At 40.1% G+C, this 21,822-nt stretch overlaps 1 protein-coding gene across 11 annotated transcripts in view; it reads right to left on the bottom strand.

Moving 5' to 3' along the window:
• Positions 1-21,822, bottom strand: part of adgrl1a (adhesion G protein-coupled receptor L1a) — a 278,192-nt gene that overhangs the window by 46,394 nt on the left and 209,976 nt on the right. For all 11 annotated transcript variants that reach the window (XM_088328480.1, XM_088328463.1, XM_088328459.1 and 8 more), the window contains 3 exons: positions 9,579-9,786; positions 8,505-8,769; positions 6,144-6,471 (listed from right to left, as the gene is read on the bottom strand). In XM_088328480.1, the coding sequence (XP_088184606.1) occupies positions 6,144-6,471; positions 8,505-8,769; positions 9,579-9,786 (801 nt within the window). The remainder of the gene's footprint in view (positions 1-6,143; positions 6,472-8,504; positions 8,770-9,578; positions 9,787-21,822) is intronic.

Raw genomic sequence — 21,822 nt, forward strand, 5'->3', positions numbered from 1 at the left:
AGAAAACAGAAGCAAGAAATGAACAGAAACAATTTTTTAATCATGCTGTAGCACCACAAATATGATGAATAGGATAATGTATATCAGATTATAATCTTAGTAAATAATATCACATTAATCACACCAAGCCATACAGACAGAGTTAAAAACAAGGCATACCTATTAAAGATTGCAAATTCCCTTATTAAGCAAGAATAAACACAACATGGCACCTATTTACTCACAGCAAGACAGTGCTGAAGCTTGGCCTTCTGAATATTAGATCACTAGCCTCCAAAGCTTTACTTGTCAATGACCTTATTAATGAACACAATCTTAACCTTATTGGCCTTTGTGAGACCTGGTTAGAACCAAATGAGTTTGTAATGTTAAATGAGGCTTCTCCCCCTAAGGGCCCGGTCACACAGCCGTTTGCGTCTGAATCACGGCCAGACATTTCTGCCTGTGAAGTAGACGCTGTTGGACGCTTTGAGATCGCCATACAGACGAGATACAGCAGTGCTTTACACGCGATCGGAAATTCACACGCGGTTGGCTGCGCGAAAAAGTTTTGCGCTGCTCAAAACTTTAGACCACGTGTTAACCGCGGGCGGCACACGAGGTAATGACGCGGAAATGACGCGGAACGACGTGCTCTGGCCGCGGCCAGGGCGTGGTTACACATGGGTAGGACGCGAAATTTCAGCGGGTAATCGTGGGTGGAGCACGGTCATAGCATGTTCTGCGCCTGTATTGCGGTGTTATTACGTGAAATTAGCGTGTTACGCGTGTGACGGTCAAACGCCTTTCTCCGCGTATATACAGCGCGATTTGCCGAGCGCACGTCAGTTGTGCTCGAGACATCAAGGGGTGGACATGGATCCCCGTCACCGTAGTGACCTCGTCTTAATCCATTTTTATTTCTTGACATTTCTTTTCATTTCATAACAAGATAATAAAATAAAAATGTAAAACTATTACAATAATAACATATTGGCTTCTTCGGTGCCATAGCTTGAAATCTTGATCTTCACGGGACTGTGTCTTGAGCGGTTATGATTTCTACAGCCCTGTGTTATGCCGAGAAATGCATCCCTGCCGAGATTTGCATCCCCTCGCTATTACAACCACTTTTACCTCGTTTTATCTCACTATTATATCACTTTTAGGGACTGTAATGGCGAACATATAACCAAATCCACTTCGTCTTGCCTTTGTTGCGAATGTAATACAACATAAACCATTCCGTCTTTGTTTTTGTTGTGAACGTAATCGAACGGTAATGCACACCGTATATAAATCACTTTTGAGAACTATTATGCACTCTACCATAAAGCTTATTATGCAGAAATAAGCTTTATGGTAGAGTGCATAACAGTTTCAATACGAGCGATTTGAATAGAAAAAGGCAAAATAAACATGTTACCTGCTCAAAAGTGATTTGTATACGGCGTGTATTACCGTTCGATTACATTCACAACAAATACAAAGACGGAATGGTTTAAGTTGTATTACATTCCCAACAAATGCAAGACGAAGTGGTTTTGGTTATATGTTCGCCATTAAATTCCCTAAAAGTGATATAAAAGTGAGATAAAACGAGGTATAAGCGGTTGTAGTAGCGAGGGGATGCAAATCTCGGCAAGGATGCATTTCTCGGCATAACGCCGGCTCGGCAGCTTTTATACTCGTGGTCCACACAAGAAAATTACGCGGAAATGACGCGATGAGGAAGCGGAACAGTCGCCGGCGTCTGTTTTGCGGGCATACCACCGATGAACAGCGGGTTGGCCAATTTTGCGCATTCTCCATCGCTGGCAACCACGGGCAAAAAAAAAAACGCAAAATTTTACCCGCGATACAGACGCAAACGGCTGTGTGACCGGGCCCTAACTTTTTGAGTTCGCACTTGGCACAACCATGCAAAAAAGGTGGAGGTGTTGCTCTTATATCGGAAGATAAGTTGAAATTTACTCCTAATACCCCTACTAGTTTTAAAACGTTTGAAGCACTTGTTATGAGGTCCTTAATGTCAACACCAATTTATTTAGTTGTTGTGTATCGCCCACCTGGACCATACTCAAATTTTTTGGAAGAATTTTCGGAACTGTTAACAGACTTAGTAACTTATGCGGACAATGTTGTAATTATTGGTGATTTTAATGTTCACATAAACTCCCCATCAAATTCACTTGCAATTGCATTTAAGTCACTGATTGATACATTTGGTTTCATTCAAATAGTTGATGTGCCCACTTATAAAGATGGGAACACTCTAGATCTCGTCCTGACCCGTGACATAGTAGCCTCAAATGTTACAGTGTTACCGTATCCTAATGCCATCTCTGATCACTATTTTGTTAAATGTGAGGTGCTGTTTAATGTTTACTGTGATAAGGAAAATTTAGGCTTTAGAAGTTGCAATATCCGCCCTAAAACGGTGTTAGCCTTAAAAGAATTATTACCTACGGTAACTGCAGCCTTTCCTTCGTACACTGGGTCTGTTGACTCACTTACAAACAACTTCAATACTGCTTTGGTTAATGTTCTTGATTCTGTGGCGCCCCTAAAGTATAAATTCCAACCCAAGAAGAATACACCTTGGTTTACTGAAGAAACTAGGTTACTCAAACAAAGTTGCAGAAAAATTGAACGAAAATGGCGCACTACTAAGCTGGAGGTTTTTCGACTGGCCTGGTGTGACAGTTTGCTGAAATATAAAGTAGCTCTTGCCTCAGCTAAAGCTTCGTTTCTCTCTAAGATTATTGTTAAACATAAGAATAATCCGAATTTTTTGTTTGACACAGTGGCGAAACTTACCAGACAACAACTTAACCCAAATGGTTGCACTTATTCTGCTAACGACATTATGGAATTTTTTAATAAAAAGATTCAACTAATCAGGAATGAAATTTTAAAAGAACGCTCTGTTTCCTCCTCCTATATCAAAGATGTGGAGGTGTTAGGTATGGACCGTGTCGGCGGTTGTTCAGAAACATTCTCCAGTTTCAATAATTTGTCCCTTGATAATCTAACACAGATGGTCAGTAGGGCCAAACAAACTACGCGCCTGCTTGATCCGTTTCCAGCTTCACTGGTGAAGGATCTGTTTGGGATCTTAGGACCATCAGTTTTAAATATTATTAATATATCGCTATCCTCGGGTATTGTTCCTGTAGCCTTCAAGTCTGCCGACATTAAACCCAGGCTTAAGCGACCTAACCTTGACCCAGAAAGCCTAGGTAATTATAGGCCAGTGTCAAATCTGCCATTTTTTGCGAAATTACTTGAAAAGGTCGTTGCACAGCAGCTAAATGACTTCATGTCAGAAAATAACCTTTTTGAAACTGTCCAGTCAGCATTTAGGGCAAATCACTCTACTGAGACAGCCCTGGCTAAAGTAACCAATGATGTCCTTTTAACAATAGATTCTGGTGCCTCATCAATGTTACTGCTGCTGGATCTCAGCGCTGCTTTTGATACGGTCGACCACAACCTATTATTGGTTCGTCTAGAACGCATTGGTATCTCAGGAACTGTACTCTCGTGGTTTAGGTCCTACCTGTCAGACAGGATGCAATGTGTTAACTATGGCAATCTGACCTCTAAACCATCTAATGTCCCTTGTGGTGTTCCTCAAGGCTCTGTACTTGGCCCCCTTCTTTTTAGTATTTATATGATCCCGCTTGGTGACATTATCCGCAATTATAATATTAGTTTCCATTGCTATGCAGATGACACTCAACTGTATGTGCCACTGGAAAAAACTGGACATTTAAGTTGTAGAAATCTGGAGGCTTGCCTTACTGAGATTCAAAGATGGATGTCAAATATTTTTTTACGCCTTAACCCAGAAAAAACTGAAATGTTGATTATTGGTCCAGCTCACTGTCGTCAGTTGTTTTCAAACACTACCCTGAACCTAGACAAATGTAATATCACCCATAGTGACTCGGTCAAAAATCTAGGTGTTATATTTGATCCTAATCTGTCGTTTCAGTTACACGTGAAAAATATTACTAGAATAGCTTTCTACCACCTCCTTAATATTGCGAAGATTCGTTCGATGCTGTCCCAATCAGATGCAGAGATTTTAATTCATGCGTTTATCACTTCTCGGCTTGATTACTGTAATGTATTGCTTTCTGGTCTCCCGATGTCTAGCATTAAAAGTTTGCAGCTGGTTCAGAATGCGGCAGCTAGACTTTTGACTAAGACCAAAAAGTTTGAGCATATTACTCCTGTATTGGCCAACTTGCACTGGCTCCCAGTCCACTTAAGATGTGACTTTAAGGTTCTCTTATTAACATGTAAATGTTTGCATGGGCTTGCACCCTCTTATTTCTCCGATTTGATTTCCCCCTATGTTCCTGCACGGAGTCTGCGCTCGGAAAATGCCGGTCTACTTGTGACTCCGAGAGTCAAGAAGTCTGCAGGCTCGAGAGCGTTCTCCATCCGGGCCCCGGTGTTATGGAACGCCCTGCCTCTGGAGATAAGATCTGCAACCTCAACGGAAGTTTTTAAATCGAGGCTTAAGACACACTTCTATTCCAAAGCATATGATTGATGCCCACCTCGTATTCTGTTTTGTCCTGTCTTTTTCCGACGCCTGCCTGGCTGATACGAAGGAGAAGGATGATTTGGGATGGGTCAGCGGTCAACCCCTGCATTTACCAGCTGGCAGAGACGGGAGGCAGCGTCGTGGCCGTCATAGACTTTCTGGACTGGTTTGCAGGCTGGGGGCGTCGTTGATGTCATGCACTTTCCGGACATTTTCAACATCTTACCTAATGTTTACTATTATGTGTACAGTAATGCTATTTGTAATTCACCCTGGTCAATCCTGGAAGGGGGATTACCACATGTGAGGTCCTTTCTCAAGGTTTCTCTTTTCTCCTCACACTGAGGTTTTTGAGTTGTTCCTTGCCCGCATGCTGGTTTAAGATCAGGTAATTGTGTAATTTTGTAATTGTAATCCTGTGCAGTCCTTTGAGACATTTTTGTGATTAAGGGCTATCTAATTACATTTGTCTTGACTTGACTACGGAGAATAACAACAAATAATTTGGGTTAATATGTAGCACAAAAACAAAAGCTTGATCGAGGATAACATTTGCTTTGTTATTGGCATTCTACTATCGCGTTGTCGTCTGCCACCAGGGACCGAGACGATCCGTATTCATTGAAATGGGCCAAACGAGATCGTTATCCTCAAAAATTCCCGTTAAAAAATGTTATACGGTGTACGCACAAAACATGCAGCAATTATGTTTACAGAGGGGATGAAGTCCATGATTATAGACTACTTAAATTAATTGTTTTAATTCACTTATAAATGTTTAAAGTGAGCAAAAAAAAACAACTTTAGACGGAAGTATTTCTTAACATAAGAATAAGGCGGTGTTGCTCTTTTTTCGGAAAGTATTCTGAAGTATACTCCCGGTACCTCCATTGTTTTTAAGATGTTTGAAGCACTTGTTATGGGGACCTCTATTTCACCCTGGTCATCCTGGGAGAGAGATTACCACTTGTGTGCTGAGGATTTTGAGTTTTTCCTTGTCCGCATGTTGGTTTAAGATCAGGCGATGGTGTAATTGTAACCTGTTCAGTCCTTTGAGACATTTTGTGATTAAGGGCTATACAAATAAATGTGACTTGACCTGACTCAATTTAAATGTAGTTTGTGTGTTTGAAACAACTACCTCAGTAACCCAGAGAAAACCTACTGGGACACACGAAAACTAAATCTGAAATAAAAGTTATAAATGGTGCAATGTAGTCACACAGTGGAGATTATAAAGAAAATATATAGACGGCAATTAGTGAATTTGTCTTTTAACTTGAAAAGCTATCATGCGATAACAGCAATGTTGACAGATGACCCTTATTAAATCCATTTACAATGCAAATAAAACGCGAGCAGGCTTAATAAATCCAACCCAGTCAACTGCTGAGCCATTTATAATATTTTCGGTCACAGTCAAGAGCATAAAGGTTCCATTTTATTTTGCAGTGTCAATTTCTAACGGTCTCCTGTCGCATTAGGATTGATTCCCCCACTTTGACGGGTCTCGGTGAGGTTTATCATGGTCATTCGCAACTTTGCATGAGATTGGCAGTAATTGCTATTTGACTTTATGACACAATATAAGCACGGTGCCAACCTGAGGTGGGGTCCGGCGGGCCGAATTCCAGTGGGTAGCGCAACACGTTGTAGTTGTTCCACACATAGAGCTGGTTGTCTCGCGGGTTGTAGTCCACGGAAGAGATATACTGGTACGGGTTGGGGAAAGCGATGTTGATGGGCTCCTCCCGCCTGCGATTGGTGTTGTAGGCATACATGAGCAGGTCGCCGCCCGCCTCGCTGTCGTCGTCCTGGTAGACGGAACGTACGGCGTAGAGAACACCGCACGCCATGAAAGCATTGGACGCCACACGCTTGTCGAAGCTCGTCTCCCACGTGCCCTCAAAGCGTAACGTGTACGGGTTGACCTGCTCAAAAGAAAGCAGAAGACACCAGCAGAACTTTGAGTGGATTCTCACTGAGGTCAATCAAACCTTCAAGAAATGGAATTATTGTTCCTTCACAAATCATTTTGACTTAACTGTGTCCGAGTGTCAGCTCACAGTTAAAAAGAGTCCTAAAAGGTCAATAGCAATTCGTCTCAACCTTGATGGGATTAATTTCATTTTGGAGTGAGACATTGGGAGTTCGTCTGATGTCTTGTAAACGAAAGTGAGTAAAATCTGTTAAATCATTTAGTTATGTGCTAATTTTTCAAACCATTCTGTTTTTGTGAGATTTGAAATAAAATGAATTACCGTATTTGTTTATATAACGTGCACTCGTGTATAACCTATTTTGGATGAAAAATCTGTATAAAATTTTGTTAAAATCTTTGGAGGATCCTACTAACAAACCTTGCGTTAAAAATTGTCACTATGGGAATCAAACCCAGATATTGAAGAGAAGAATATAATTTACTTTGATTGTCATTCTTTGTAACCATGCACACAGAACAAAATGTCGATACACCTGACCCGTACAGTTAAACCGTAGCGAGCCGATGCAGCCGCAGCCAAACACCGCCATTTTTTAGACCCAACTGAGGTGTTGGGAGTCATTAAATGACCAACCCTCCCAATTCCAACCCTTAATGCCGAGCGCCAAGCAGGGAGGCAATGAGTACCGCTGTTGTAAGTCTTAGGTATGACTCGGCCGAGGCTTGAACCAGCGACCTCCCAGTCTCGGAGCGGGCGCCCTATCATCTAGGCTACCGAGCTGGTATGGAGGGGGAGGCCTGATTTTCACCATTGAACCACTACTTGTTTCATACACCTTTGTTATGACCACATTCAAGTACTTTTTAAGAACTTTCAAAGCCTATTCTGATTTCTCCAGTACCGTTAAAAGAAGAAATCTAGTGTGAATCATGTATTTTCCAGAGCCAAAATTATAACTGTGAACTGTACATCGCAAATATAGTTTTTGGATCTGCACAATACGTGTGCAAACATTTTTGAGACGAATCTCTCACTTTGAGGTGTTAGGTCAATGACAGCAATACATACCTTACATTTTCCGTTGCAGAAATGTTTCCCTTTCGCTACCTTTATTATTGGAAATGGCCCATAATAAATGTCTCTAAGTGATATGTATTCCCTGCATTAATACACATTTCATAGCGCCCTGTTTAGGTACAGCATGCACCGGTCCTCTTGTGAGTGCCCCTCAGGGGGGGCGATGATGCTTTATAGGACAATGCCATACAAACTAATACTGTACCAGCTGCCATTAACCATGAGGGAAGAACTTTAATGGCAAAGCAAAGCCACCAGAGTAAGTGTCGGCGTCATTTCTTTTCAGTTTGCGCATGCATTTCAAGTTACAGTAACTTTCATTTTAAATGTACAGTAATTGCTTACGAATCATACTCAATCTCTCAATCTCATACCTGTCTACATCAGCTGATTTCCCCCCATCTTAATGGTTGCAAGTCCCCTTATTAAGTGCTAGCAAACCTTGCTAACACATCATGGCAAAAAGTTCGGCAGAGCTTTCAGCCGCTCTGCCCCCCAGCTCTAGAACTCATTGCCGCCTAACCCCTCAAATTCTGCAACCCTGTCCACCTTCAAATCCGGACTCAAAACTCACCTCTTCAGACTTATTCTTGACCATATGCCTCACAAACTGCCCCTTTAAATATAATGTGTTTTATTGGCTATTTATTACTTTCTTGTTTTACTCTTCGATTATTGTTGTGTCCTACTAAAATCTAGAGCGACCTTGGGTGTCCTGAAAGGCGCTTCGAAATACAATGTATAATTATTATTTACTCACTGCAAGACAGACTACGTATTTTACTGTTCTAATACATTCCACAAAAATTAAGACAAAGTCACTTTGGTAAGGTTTGCGGCAGTGATGTATGCTAGAAGATACATTTGATTTTGGAGGACATTTTTGAAATTTTATTTGAAATTGCCTTTCAAGATGACATGGATATTTTCAAACATTCTCCCACCTGGCTGACCACCAGCCTCCCGTTGTTGGACTCAGTAGCGTAGATCACCCAAAGGCCGTTCTCGTCCACGGCCAGGTCGATGTCCGATTTTCCGCCCCAGCGGTACGGCGACGTGTCATGGTAGTTGGCGTTGGTGATGATGGCCTCGCCGCTCTTGATACGCGTGCGTAGGTCGTACTTGACAATGTTGCGCGTGCGCTCTTTGTTGTAAAAGACAGCGCCGTCGTACACCACAAAGCCCGTGCCGTCCACTCGGTTGGGCAACCTGGGAGGGTTGTATTTTGCAGGATGTGAATAATTTGAAACACATAGTCTGTGATCTCTTTAAATATTGCAACATTTGAATACCTAAAAAAGTACAATGTTAGAGGGTTCCTAAAAACTGCACGGTTTAAAAGGCTTTAGACAACCTTAAAGGCGTCGTTTGAGGTGTCCTTAAAAAATTGAAAGTTAAATAATGTCTCTATTGAGTATGTGTTAACAATGCCCACCTGTGCTTAAAAAAAAACATTTCATATTTGTTTTTACCGAGCCTATGCGCTTATATTTTACCTTTAGCAGAGCTGTTCAGGGTGGAACACATTGGGTTTGAGACAGGAGGGTTAGAGTGGGGTTGCTGGAGAATGAAGTCTCCACAGGTTTAAAGAAAAAAAAACATTTGTTAGTGTAGTATGAAAATGTTGAAAGTAAGAAAAGGTCTGCTTCTGGTAGAGTCCAAATGCCAACCCGAACTCCAAAAAAGTTGAAAATAGAAGAACTTATTTGAGCCCAACTAAAAAATGATCAGTTAATTTGAACCCAAATGCTTTATGAGTTTGTAACTTTAAAATGTGTAAAATTGAATAAAATGTCAAGCTTGCGGAGCAAATTGGTTTGATTGGAACCCAAACGTCAAAAGTAGTGACACATGTGACGCATGTTATCTTTCATTCTTTGTTCTTAAGATTGTATTTGGACATCAAGGAAAACACACGCACACACAAGCACAGGTTCGCTTTTGTAACACTCAATGCATTTGTGGACATGGCTTAGAGGCGGTATATCAATGCAGCTGCTGTTTGCCAATCTGCTCACTTGTATGTGGTGGTGGCTCGACTCTGTTTGAAGTCCTCCCAGGAGGCGTATTCGAAGAGCATGTCGGTGCGGTAGGGGGTCCAGGGCATGACGTAGAGACGGTCTCCGGACTGGAGGGGGTCCTTGCACCACGCGCCCGCCTGATGCTCGGCCTCCTGCAAAGAGCTGGGTGCTTGCACACGCAGCAGCCTCCCCGGGCACACAAAGACTGCAGCGGAAAGGGAAAGAAGGCGCAGTGGAGAAAACGGACACAGAGTCATGGGTTTGTCATCATTAAAAGCTTCGGCAGAGATGGTGAGGGAGTAGGACAAGGGGAGGGGAGGTTACAACTAAAAAAGATCAGGGTCGATAAAAGTTAGTCGGGAATTCAAAATAAGGACACAAAGGATACGATGATAATGGGCAGCAGCAGAGTGAGATGAGATGCATTATCAGCTCATTTGTAGGACATCAGCGTTGTTCTCGTCGGGATTTGATAAATGGGGAGCGCTTCGGCGGACGCACGCTCCCGCTTAGGTGTAGTCTCTAATCGCATTCATCTCGGCCTACTTTTTTTATTTGATCGCACGATTTCCCCTTCAATGGCCTCTCTCCATCGGTGGGTAGAATAACAGTAAAGGTGGTGCTCGTTTTATTAGGACCCAATTTGGCTCTTGGATGAAGGTAAGAAGGCGAGTTTCTGCAAAACTGTGCCAAAAAATTGGGAAGGTCACCAAAATACATGATCTGGATGGCCTCACTGCATTGATTGGCTGGCACGAAAATGTGCTACAGGATCTAAAAAGGGTACAAAAATTACACTAACATCGCTCCTAAAAATGATTATTATACTCCAGGGCCCCTCTAAGAATTCAAAGGCATACAAAAATGTAAATATGAATGGCAACAAGCAAGCTGAACCATGTTTTGTGTAATGTTTCTGTTTTAGGACACGAATTCTAAAAAGCAACTTCCTACAAGGGACTAAGTATTGAGAACTCACCATGTAAATTAATTTTACAATTAATTTTACACCACCAAGCCATTTTAACAAGCGTTAGCTCCCGAAATAATTCCCCCCCGAAAAATAGGAATTGATATGATTCAAAAAGAAGGTATATTTCAGTTCTATCCATCATTGTCAAACCTACCACATTTTATGATTCAATTTCTCAGGGTTTAAAAACAGGAAGGCTATCTGCTAGTATGCGAGGATATGTTTGCTTGGTGTGTTTACTTACTTGAACAAATATACATTTTTTGCATTCAGAAGGTGTTCAAGGGATAAAAGACATGATATTAAAGGTCGTTTTTAAAGACATAAGTAATTGTAAAAGTGTGTTCTTTTGCTGAATTGATTGATGAATCGATTCTGTTCATTGCTTTTAAAAACAATGGTCCACTTAAGTCAAACCAAGTGATTCTGTGAAAAATGTGTTCAATGTGCACCTTACTAAGTAACTCGATGATTACAATTGCCGAACATTGTTAGAAAAAATCCTTAAGGATGATTTCCTTCATGATCCTTCCTCATATGATGAATTGTTAGCTTTCAATGTCTCCCTTTTAAAGGAGCAAGACGATAAACATATAAAGTCAAGCATCAGCAATACAATTGTATTCTCTAAACCAGGCGTAACCAACCTTTCTAAAGCTAAGAGCTGCTTTTTGTTAATGACAGCACAAAGGGCCAACTGTTTGATATGCATTCCTAAAATGACATCTTATGTTGTTAGTATGTTCTAAATATGTTATTGTCTGGTTGTAATTATGAGACGTTGAGTTGTAATAGGCCTAGTCAAACACTAAAACATTATGCCAGTAGGAAATTAAATTTCTTGAAAAATTACAATGACCCACCACTGGTGAACTATTTTCAGAACCTGTCCACGGGGTACTCAGTGTTCTTAGGGGGTTACCTGGTGCCCACGGGCACCACATTAGAGGCCCCTGCTCTAGACCAATGCCAAGTTGTTAGGGAAATATAACCCAAAACCAAAAGTAATCAAGTGGATTGGATGTATTTTTTTGCCAAAAAGGAATATTAAACTTGTTTTCTGTTCGAGCTAGAAATAAATGGGATCCAGAAGGAACCCTTTCTGTTTCATGAGGCAAAAGTCATATATTAAATTATTGGACTTCATGGTATATGCTTGTACCTTGTCCAGAAGTAAAATGCGACCAGACTTGTAAATGTCAGGTTTTATGGAAGAAAAAGTAAGACTCAGTGACACAACAGTACAAACCATAAGAATTTCAGACTGAAAACGAAGTAATTTTTTTCAATTGGGACGCTGACTGTCAGAGTTCAAATCTAATTTATTTTATTGGCAAGCATCTACTCATTTTTTTGGTAGAGGCTGTTTTCAAACCATGTTTGTTGGCTTGTGATTTATGCAGACATGTTTTGGATAATTTTGTAGCGTGGGAAGGAAGAGTTTCAACTCATTCGGGTGTTTGCCTTACAGTTGCACAGGACTCATAATTGAGAATCTTGTAAAACTGTTTTCTACTTTTTTTTTCGGGCTATTAAAGTAAAACATCTCAAAGATAGTTTTTTTTGTTTATTTACCCACACTCTGGCTATCTATTGCGGATTTAAAGTTTTAATTAAAAAAATGAACTGGATGTGAAATGGGAAACGTGAGGGTGTTTAAAATTTTGTACAGTGGTGCCTCTTTTCATGAGTACTTCTACACATGACAATTTAGATGTTTTCGTTTTTTTTAAAACAAAATTGACCGCACTTTACGTAGCAAAATCCTGTTCAGGATCAGCCTTGAGGGCTACCACTAAAGACCACTCATGACGACTCACCGCCATCGGCATCTCTTTATTCGCATTTTATAGCATCACCTTTTTGTGCCCTGAGTTCCGGAAAGGGAAACGGTAAGGTGTTTGAGAAAAAAGGGAGAATTATGACGATTGAACAAAGCAAAAAATAATGGAAAAATACGGTTGTGAAAAGACTACAAACGGGAAACTGCGAGTGCCGGTCACAAAGCCGCAAAAGAATTTACGCAGTCCTTTGCTGCAAAAAATTCCAAGGGAGGTTAGATTCCTGTTGCAAAAAGAAACAGTTGAAAAAGAGAATGAATCTAGAGGCTGGTGTCTACAGAATCTGGCGTCTAGTGGGAAGAAACTGCTGCTTTCGTCCGTTGAAAAGAAATGCCTTATGCATTTCCATAACCATTTTAAGGGGAGGCAGAGAAAAATCTCCTTGAAAGACCTGTAGAAAGTGACAGCTTTGCGAGTCCAGCTAAAAGGGAAATTTGATGTGTGATGTAGAAAAACTAACAGGCACAAACATTGTGCTGTAAAAATATCTGTTCATGTTCAAGTTATAGTGACTGTAATTTTAAGTAGAGTAAGTGCATATGTATCATCAAAAATAGTGCCCCATCACCAATGTTCCCTCTAATTTTCCACGGGTCTGAGCGTTCACACAAAGTCGGTGAGCAACGCTTGAAACAACAGTGGGCAACAGCAATCCCAAGTGTGGCAACTAATCCATTATCAAACATGTCCAAAACTCGACATCAAGTTACATTTTGCTGAGTTTCCGGCAATGCAAATTTTTTTCTCTTTTGAATGAATTGACTCATGTACTATTGCAAAGGTTGTATGGCCTAAAAATGTCGTTTGTTCTTACAATTCTTTCACAAGATATTCATTTCTTTTTATTTCCTGATATATTTTGTTGCATAATATTAACATTTTTGGGGGCTTATTTAGTCGGTTGTAAGATACAGAACTGTACTTAATCACATTTTTTAGTGGGAGTACAATGTTGGCAACAAGATTCACTTGATATAATTGGAAATTATTTGAATTCAACACAAACTTTTTCTTCTTTTTTCCGTGTTTTTTTTCTACTTGTTTTTAAATTCCTTTAAAAAAAATCTCATTGTGTTAATTTTTTTCCGAGCCGTTCCTTTTTTCTTTTTGTTCTCTATTTACTTTTTTCCTACATTTCTTTCTTTTCTTTTCTCTGGCTTTTTTTTTAAATGTTTCCTTCTTTTTTTTCTCAGCTTTTCATTACTTTTTCATTTTGGTATTTTTTTTCTTTTTTGTTCTATTCTCTCCTTCCTTTAAGTCATTTTGTGCGTAATTTTACATAATATTTGGTCATGTTGGGATTAAAGAAGCAAAAACAACCTGAAGAGCCGTTTAGGACCCGAAAGATCCGGTTCCTTTTAGTGAGCCGAGCCGAAGAAGCCGGTTCTCGACAAACTCTACTTTACGACTAACTTTACTCCACTTCGTTCTACTTTGACTCGACTTCAAAATACTGCATTTAGGACACAACGTCAGGGGAACCCGTGTATTTTTACCTTCATGCACTGTAACTTTGACTTAAGTCGCTTCCTAATTAGTATTTTTGAACCCTCATTTTTGTGCGCTGGCTAGATTTTCTTGTGCGCTGAGAATGTGCAAGCAGTGCGCAACTGCGCACGCGCGCAGCTTAGAGGGAACACTGCCCATCACTCCTCCCGCACAGCACCCCCCCTAAAATTGCACCTTCGCACCAGCACAAACCTTTGTTACAGCAACTCCCCCATAAAAACTTGCATTTTATTAAGTTAATATCATCATGATTATCTCATTACTGTATTTTTTTATGTTCAATCATGTTCATTCTAAAATATGTGTCTTTGTGATTAGGAAGCAGGGTTTGTATACCTTTTTTTTATGGCCAAATGTAACCACTTTTTAAGGACTTTCAAAGCCAATTTTTCCAGTACCAATAAAAGAAAAAAACATCCCAGATACCTCAGAACGATTAACCTGCTTGGTGTAATTACCTGATGTCTGTACCAACTGTTGTGCCACGCCCCTGCCAAAATCCCCCCTCCTCACTCCTGGGCCATCCTTCTATCTTAACTAGCGCAGATGGGATGAATCATAAACAGACCAGCTGCAGTCGCCTTCGTTCAAGGCTGGTGACCAGCAACAGGTGCTTGAATATTGACCACTGTGGTTCGTAGAAGCTAATCCATGTTTTTTTTACTCACGTTTTATACCTGTATTTTTGAATCGTTTTTACTTTGGTATGGTATGGTTGCCTTTGCCTGCTGTTAACCCACTGCCTTTAAGTCTCTTCTCTGGTTTCCACCCCCAGTGGCCCGCATCAGCAACCCTTCTGCGGTACGTTTGATCCTCCCACCTGCACTTAAAGTTCAGCCTGTGTTCGCAACTGAAGCCAGAGGCCACCAACTCTCTGCCTCTTTTTGTCCTTTCACCCTACATGTTGCTTCATAGGACATTGTGAGCTGCCATTATTTACAATGGAATAACAAAGGCAAAGTGAAGCCAATAGAGAGCGGTGTCGGGGTCATTTCCAAGAAGAAACACAGCAACAATTTTAAGCATTTACGAGCACTTCACGCAAAATCCAAATATTTTTCAACCCTTGAAAACACAACGTTAAAATTCAAGCATTTTCAAGGATTTCAAGCACACATACAAACCCTGAGAAATATGTGTTTCATAGCTATTTACAGTTCACTTTCCTCCTTTTGAGAGGTCAGCAATGGGTCAGCAAAATTTAATATTTAAAAGTGGAATATTTCATAATAGGCAAATTACATCTTTACACAAGCAATTGGAGCTACAAGAACAATCCCGCAAGAAATATATATTTTTGCGTATCTAGAGGTACCACTGTATTTTGAGTTTTTGGGTGTGTAGCCAGCTTAAAATGATCAACTAGCCAAGCTGCTGGCATCCTTAGAGAAAAGAATACAACAAGTTGGAAGCACTACAGGACAAAACAGCTGAGGGCCTCCAATACGGCACCCGTTCCAACATTTCCTTGTGCCAGTTTAGTAATATGCTTCTCTGGCTTGAGGTAGAAGACACCTGCTGGTCACCTCGTGATTGAACGCGTCTATGAACTAATTGGACACCGCGGGGGAGGTTTGGATGCACGGGACCCAGAGCATGACATCCAAGCACACACATGGCATGAGTGCAGAGTGCACGCACGGTCTTTGTACACACACGCGCAGGCGGCTGAAATTTCTGTCACGCGATGATGGATCAGTCTGGGCTCAAAACGTGTTGAATATTGCATGGAGTATGGCGCAGTAGGAGAGTGCTAACAACGTGTCTGGGTGTAGTCACTAAGGAATGAGCTACTTTCGCTTTTTTTCCCCGTTTTTCCTTATACATAAGGCGTAATGACAAGTCACACATGTCAACCTCACTCAATTGTTCCTCTTATAAATTATTGTAATTGTAAAAGTGGTAATAAACCTTACAAACATAAAGCGACACCTCTTTACACACATAAGAGAACACACAGAGAACAGTTTTTCTCAACTGTTGGGTCAGGACCTAAGAGTGGGTCGTGGGCATGTTTTCAGTGGCTCGCGGGCCTTTGCTCTAGCAAAATAGTGTAAAAGAAGAATTGCACCCTCAAACAGTAGATGGAGATAGTGCCCGGCTCAATCTCATCTTTCTATTCAGTGAATCAGCACCATTCTGATAGTGTTTTTAAAAAAAAAACGATCTCATTTTATTGTCATTTTTTTTGATGGAAAGAAAATTGGAAAAAAAAAACCCACTGACAACAACAAGTCGAAATAGGAAACAATTGCGAAATACAACAATGGTATACGAGCTGCTGGAAGTTAAAGTATATTGTTTTAAAATGTGTTTTTTTTACTAGTAATTTAATCTTTATTATCCACATAATTGAAAAATTATCAATGTTTAAGTACAAGTTAATATTTTTTTGGGGTATAGTTTTTCATTTAGTTATGTGGCTCACTTATATGCGAGTACTGTATATATGGTACTTAAAGCCGTTTAGTTTTGCTGGTCATTTTGTTTAAACAGCACATCCTCTCATCGATACATTTGAGAAGTGAACTTTTTTCTTGATTTGAGTCACATCTTGTCATTAGGGTGGAATGGTAGGTCCTCAAGTAAGACCATTTGAGAACCACTGATGTAGAATGCCACAAGCATATTAGCAATCTATGATTACGTTGTCGTCTGCTACCAGCGACCCATACTGCAACGCGAGATCGGTCTAACAAAAATATATATATATATTTTTTTTTTTTAATGTAATATTTTTTTCCCTTGTACAAACAATGTTTTACGGCATACATTTGAAATGATCAAAACATGTATAAAGTACGAGGTAAAACATATATCTATATATATATATATATCTATATCTATCTATCTATCTATCTATCTATCTATCTATCTATCTATCTATCTATCTATCTATCTATCTATCTATCTATCTATCTATCTATCTATCTATCTATCTATCTATCTATCTATCTATCTATCTATCTATCTATCTATCTATCTATCTATCTATCTATCTATCTATCTATCTATCTATCTATCTATCTATCTATCTATCTATCTATCTATCTATCTATCTATCTATCTATCTATCTATCTATCTATCTATCTATCTATCTATATATGTTGACAGGTACGACAAGTTAAGAATATTTTTTAAAAAGCACGTTTATATGACAGTCCATGTTTTTTTTTGCGTTGTATTCAAATCAATATATTTATTATTGAATACGTTTTTTACCACTAAGAGGTGCTAAATACTACACTATTTCCTTTTGAAGGGACATTGTGTAATATTTGACCACTAGATTGCACTGTATTGTCTAAAGTGAACAAAAACCATTGGCAAATGAGCACAGCGTAGAAGCAAGACTCCAGACAAACATGGCGGCAACTACTTGGTATGGATCCCGCTATGTAAAAGAATTTCTCGACGTCTGAATATTTATAAAATTTGATATGCGATAGATCATGTAATTTAATACGTTTAAACATTATCTCCTTGAAACTGCACAATTCACATAGGTCACCCTTGCTGACTTCAAATAGATGTATTTCTCCAAAAGGTGAGAAATGTTCATGCCTGAAACTGAAAACGTAAATCTTTCAGCCTGCTTTTTAAATATAATTGACTGTGTCAGTGGTACAGTTAAACTGTAACATCAGTAACAGTTGACTTAGATTAAAATTAATTTGAAATTCTTTCTGTTCCCTGGAAGGGACACGTCAGATTAATTTTAACGCTTTGGTCAAGAAAGTCTTGTTACAACACCTCGTTTTAACTAATTAAAATAATTAAGCTAGAGCAAAAAGTTATTTTTTTTTTTTTTTTTCAAACGCTTACTTTTAATCACGATTAAAGCTAATTATGCGCAGCCATGATTGAGGACTGCTTTGATGAGATACGAGGATGTGATCATGTAGACATGTTTCGGCAAAGCGCTCTGATTTATGTCATTGCGACAAAAGGAGGAAAATGCTGTTTTATTTTTGTGAAAAATATCATCTTTTAAAGCCATAATACGCAGCACTGTAGCATCGCGCTAATCCAATGAGCTAGCTTGCAGCAGGGTTAGTCTGCTGCCCCAGACAGGAATTAAATCAAACATGAGCATAAGCAGACACTTTAGAAACTACTTCTACTTGACACACACGATTATCAAATCACAATGGAGACCTGCAACGTTTTCCTTGCAGATACAAACACGGGTGACTAAAATATGCAAACGGATGCTCCGAGTTCAATCTGGAAACGTATGTATCTCTTCACTAACGGAAACGCTGACTCCGGATTTCTGCAAACACACAACACCTCCACAGATCCTGAAACCAGTGTTTCCCATACCATAGGTAGTCTCTAGCGTTCCGCATGGGTTTAATTAGTTCCGCTAAGGTCTCATCAATATTTACTAAAATGATCAAATAAAGGGCAGCACGGCAGTGCAGTGGTTAGCACATGTGCGGCAGTTCTGAGATCATAAGACCGAACCTTCCGGTGTGGGGTTTGCATGTTCTCCTTGTGATTGCATGCGACAGCCTCATAAAAATATGATGCTAGTGTAAAATAGAGAAAACAACAGCACGTGCAAGGGAATTGACTGATGGGGTCCAGGTAAGTGACCCATAAACCAAAAAAGGAATAGTCAGGTTCAAGTTTGAACAAGCCCCGAATTATCACATTTAGAGTGAAGAAGAGACCTAAATCATTTGGGCTAAAAATGATCAAATCTTCGAGACAATAAGACGGACCCAAAAACCACAATATGACAGACATTTTAATGTGCGACTTATATACCTCTGAATATTGTGGATACAATTAGAATTGCACACAGTTATTACGTTTTACAGTACAAATTATGGTGCGGTACAGTGGTGGGTGGTTACCTCAAAGCCCCACAGTGCCAGCTACCAAGGCCACCACTTACAGAGTTTGCATGTTCCCCCCGTGGCACTCCGGTTTCCTCCCACATTCCAAAAACATGGGTGTTAGGTTAATGGGGCGGTTCAAATTCTCCCGAGGTGTGAATGAGCGAGCGAATTGTCTGTCCCTATGTGCCCTGCAACTGGCTGGTAACCAGTTCAGAGTGTCCTCTGCCCACTGCCTGACAATAGGTGGAATGGGCTCCAGCGTCCCAGCGATTAACCGAAATCGAATCGATATCGCGATGTGACGTAGTGCAATAGTGTAACCGCAAACCACTGCAGTCTTTTTCAAGGATTCATAGTTTCACTTTGTTAATGATTGACTGAGTGTTTGGCTAACAAGAATTGTCACATATTGGCGTTTAGCGGACAATCATAGGCAGGTTTTAATGGCACAAGCCAATAAAGACGAGGCAAAGTTTTCAAAACGTGGCTGCACGACTTTGATAGGCTGGTGTAAGCTGCCAGTCAGCCTAACAGAGCGTAGACAAATGGCCACGAAAACAAATGCCAGTTTGTAACTTTACGATCTCGTTACATTAAAAATAAATTCAATAATTAAATCGGATACTGAGGAAAGTCCGAAAAGCACAAAAAAAGCGGGTGCTGCCTGGATTTGTGTCATGTCTGGGAAATGACTGAGGCGGCGTTGGATGGCTAAGCTAACAACTCTTAAGCCACCACTGCCGAACGTGGCTAGTCACAAACGCCAAATCCATTAGGGCCCGGTCACACAGCCTTTCACGGGCGTATCGAGGCTGAATTAAGGCCAGAAATTTCTGCCCGTGAAGCAAAATTGGCTAAACCCGCTGTTTACCCATGGTATGCCCGCGAAACAGACGCCGGCGACTGTTCCACGTCCTTATCGCGAGTAACCGCGGCTGCATCGCGTTTGACCGTGCTTACTCGCGGTACACACGCTAATGCACCGTGATACAGGCGCAGAACAAACGTGCTATGACCGTGCTATGACCGTGCTCCACCTGCGATTACCCGCTAAAATTTTGCATCCTACCCGCGTGTAACCACGTCTTGGCCGCGGCCATAGCACGTCCTAGCACGTTCGTACCGCGTCTTTACCTCGTGTGTACCACGTGTGCCGCCCGCGGTTAGCCGTGGTCTAAAGTTTTGAGCGGCGCAAAACTTTTTCGCGCGGCCAACCGTATGTGAATTTCTTACCGCGTGTAAAGGACGGCTGCATCTCGTCTGTATCGCGATCTCAAAGCGTCCAACAGCATCTGAAATTTCTGGCCGTGATTCAGCCGCGATACGCCTGTGAAAGGCTGTGTGACCGGGCCTTTACCGATAAAGTGGACAACTTGGAGCTACCAGTCGTGGAAAACTGCTACACTTGTGACTTGTGTATTTTAATAATCACAAAGACATTGTAGAAGTCGCAGAGACTCTAGCGTGTAGGTTGCTAGCCCCTAATCGATTTTTTACACTGAAAGCAATAACCCTCCAATTTCGTTGTCCTTTTTTATGACAAAGAAGACAATTTCTTCAACTGCAATTGTTTTTGTACATCTATTGTTGATATTTTGTAACTCTCTGTCTCTAAGTACGTTATCTCCAGTTATGTTTGCATGTCACTATGTTTATGTTCTCCCCGGAAAAAAAAATCTAGCACAGAAAATGCACTTTTCTTTTGAAAATTGGATCAAAATTGCAATTTAGGCCTGAAAAAAAGCAATTAGGTTTTTTTCCCAAAATTGTGCTGACCTAGTTTATAATTTTCTTTTTTCAAATGTTATTAATGATAACGGTTTACTTTGTTTGGTGTGGGTTATTTTAAGTGTGCAAAGTTAATCTTTTATAGTGTGCACATTTTTATTTAAGTCAAGTCAAGTAATTTTTTTTTGTATAGCCCTTAACCATAAAGAGTCTCATAGGGCTGCACAGGTTATTGCAAACCAAAGACTATTATTTCAGACTATTATTACACCATCCCCTGGTCTAAAACCTACATGAGGGCAAGGAAAAACTCAAAAACCTCAACATGAGGAAAATGAAAAAACCTTGAGAAGAGACCGCACATGTGGTAATCCCCCTTCCAGGATGACCAGGCTGCAATGGATGTTGCAATAACAAATAATACACAGATATTGTCAACAAGAGTTTTTTAAGAGTTCATTATTTCCTTTTTTCAAATGTTATTTATGTTAGAGGTTGACTTTGTTTGGTTATGAAAACATGTCCAAATAAATAATTTAAATTTTATTTTGTGTTAAGTATTCAATTTAAAAAGTGTATTGACCACTGTTTTAATGAGCTTGAAGTTCTATTGTAGTTCAAAGGTAGGTAGGTACTGTACTTACATTAATTGAGGAATCATTAAGTAAAACATTGTCAACCGACAGCAACCCTAACAAAGCTCCCCAGAAGAGAATGCTGTTTTCTCAAGGTTAAGCATGTCAAAATGATTGAATACTGACAATTAAACCAAATAGCATAAAAAATACACTTAAAAAAAATTATCGAAAATCGCATCCAGATCGCGATGCTGGTCTGAAAAAATAGCAATTAGGTTTTCTTCCTAAATCGTGCAGCCCTACTTGTGAGGATAAGCGGCACAGAACATGGATGGATGGCTAATCAATTGATAAACTTCGCTGTTGATCACCTTTGCTGACTAAACTCACATAACACTTTTTGCATAGTGCATTTTAGTAGGTTAAACAGTTTCTTTATTACTTCACCAAGAAATATTAGAAAGATGGAGAAAGTCTTTACAAAAAATACAATAAAAGCTCTTTTACATATGTGTGCATTTTAAACCAAAACATTATCAACGCACAGGTGAAGAAGTGGAGATACTGTTTAACTTAACAGAATGGATTATGAATTTTTTTGTTTTTGAAACCTTAAACTTGGTGTGATAATTTCATAAGCTCCAATACCTTTTTGTGTGTTATCTGTATCAGTGGTGGTCAGGTGGTAGGGTGTCGGCGCTTTCGCCTCCACCACTGCGTTCAATTCCCGTTGCGTACACTGTTAGCGATTATGGTCGACA

This window comes from Urocampus carinirostris, chromosome 1, assembly GCF_059441175.1.
Source record: "Urocampus carinirostris isolate Australia breed hairy pipefish chromosome 1, RoL_Ucar_1.0, whole genome shotgun sequence".
Lineage (NCBI taxonomy): Eukaryota > Metazoa > Chordata > Actinopteri > Syngnathiformes > Syngnathidae > Urocampus > Urocampus carinirostris.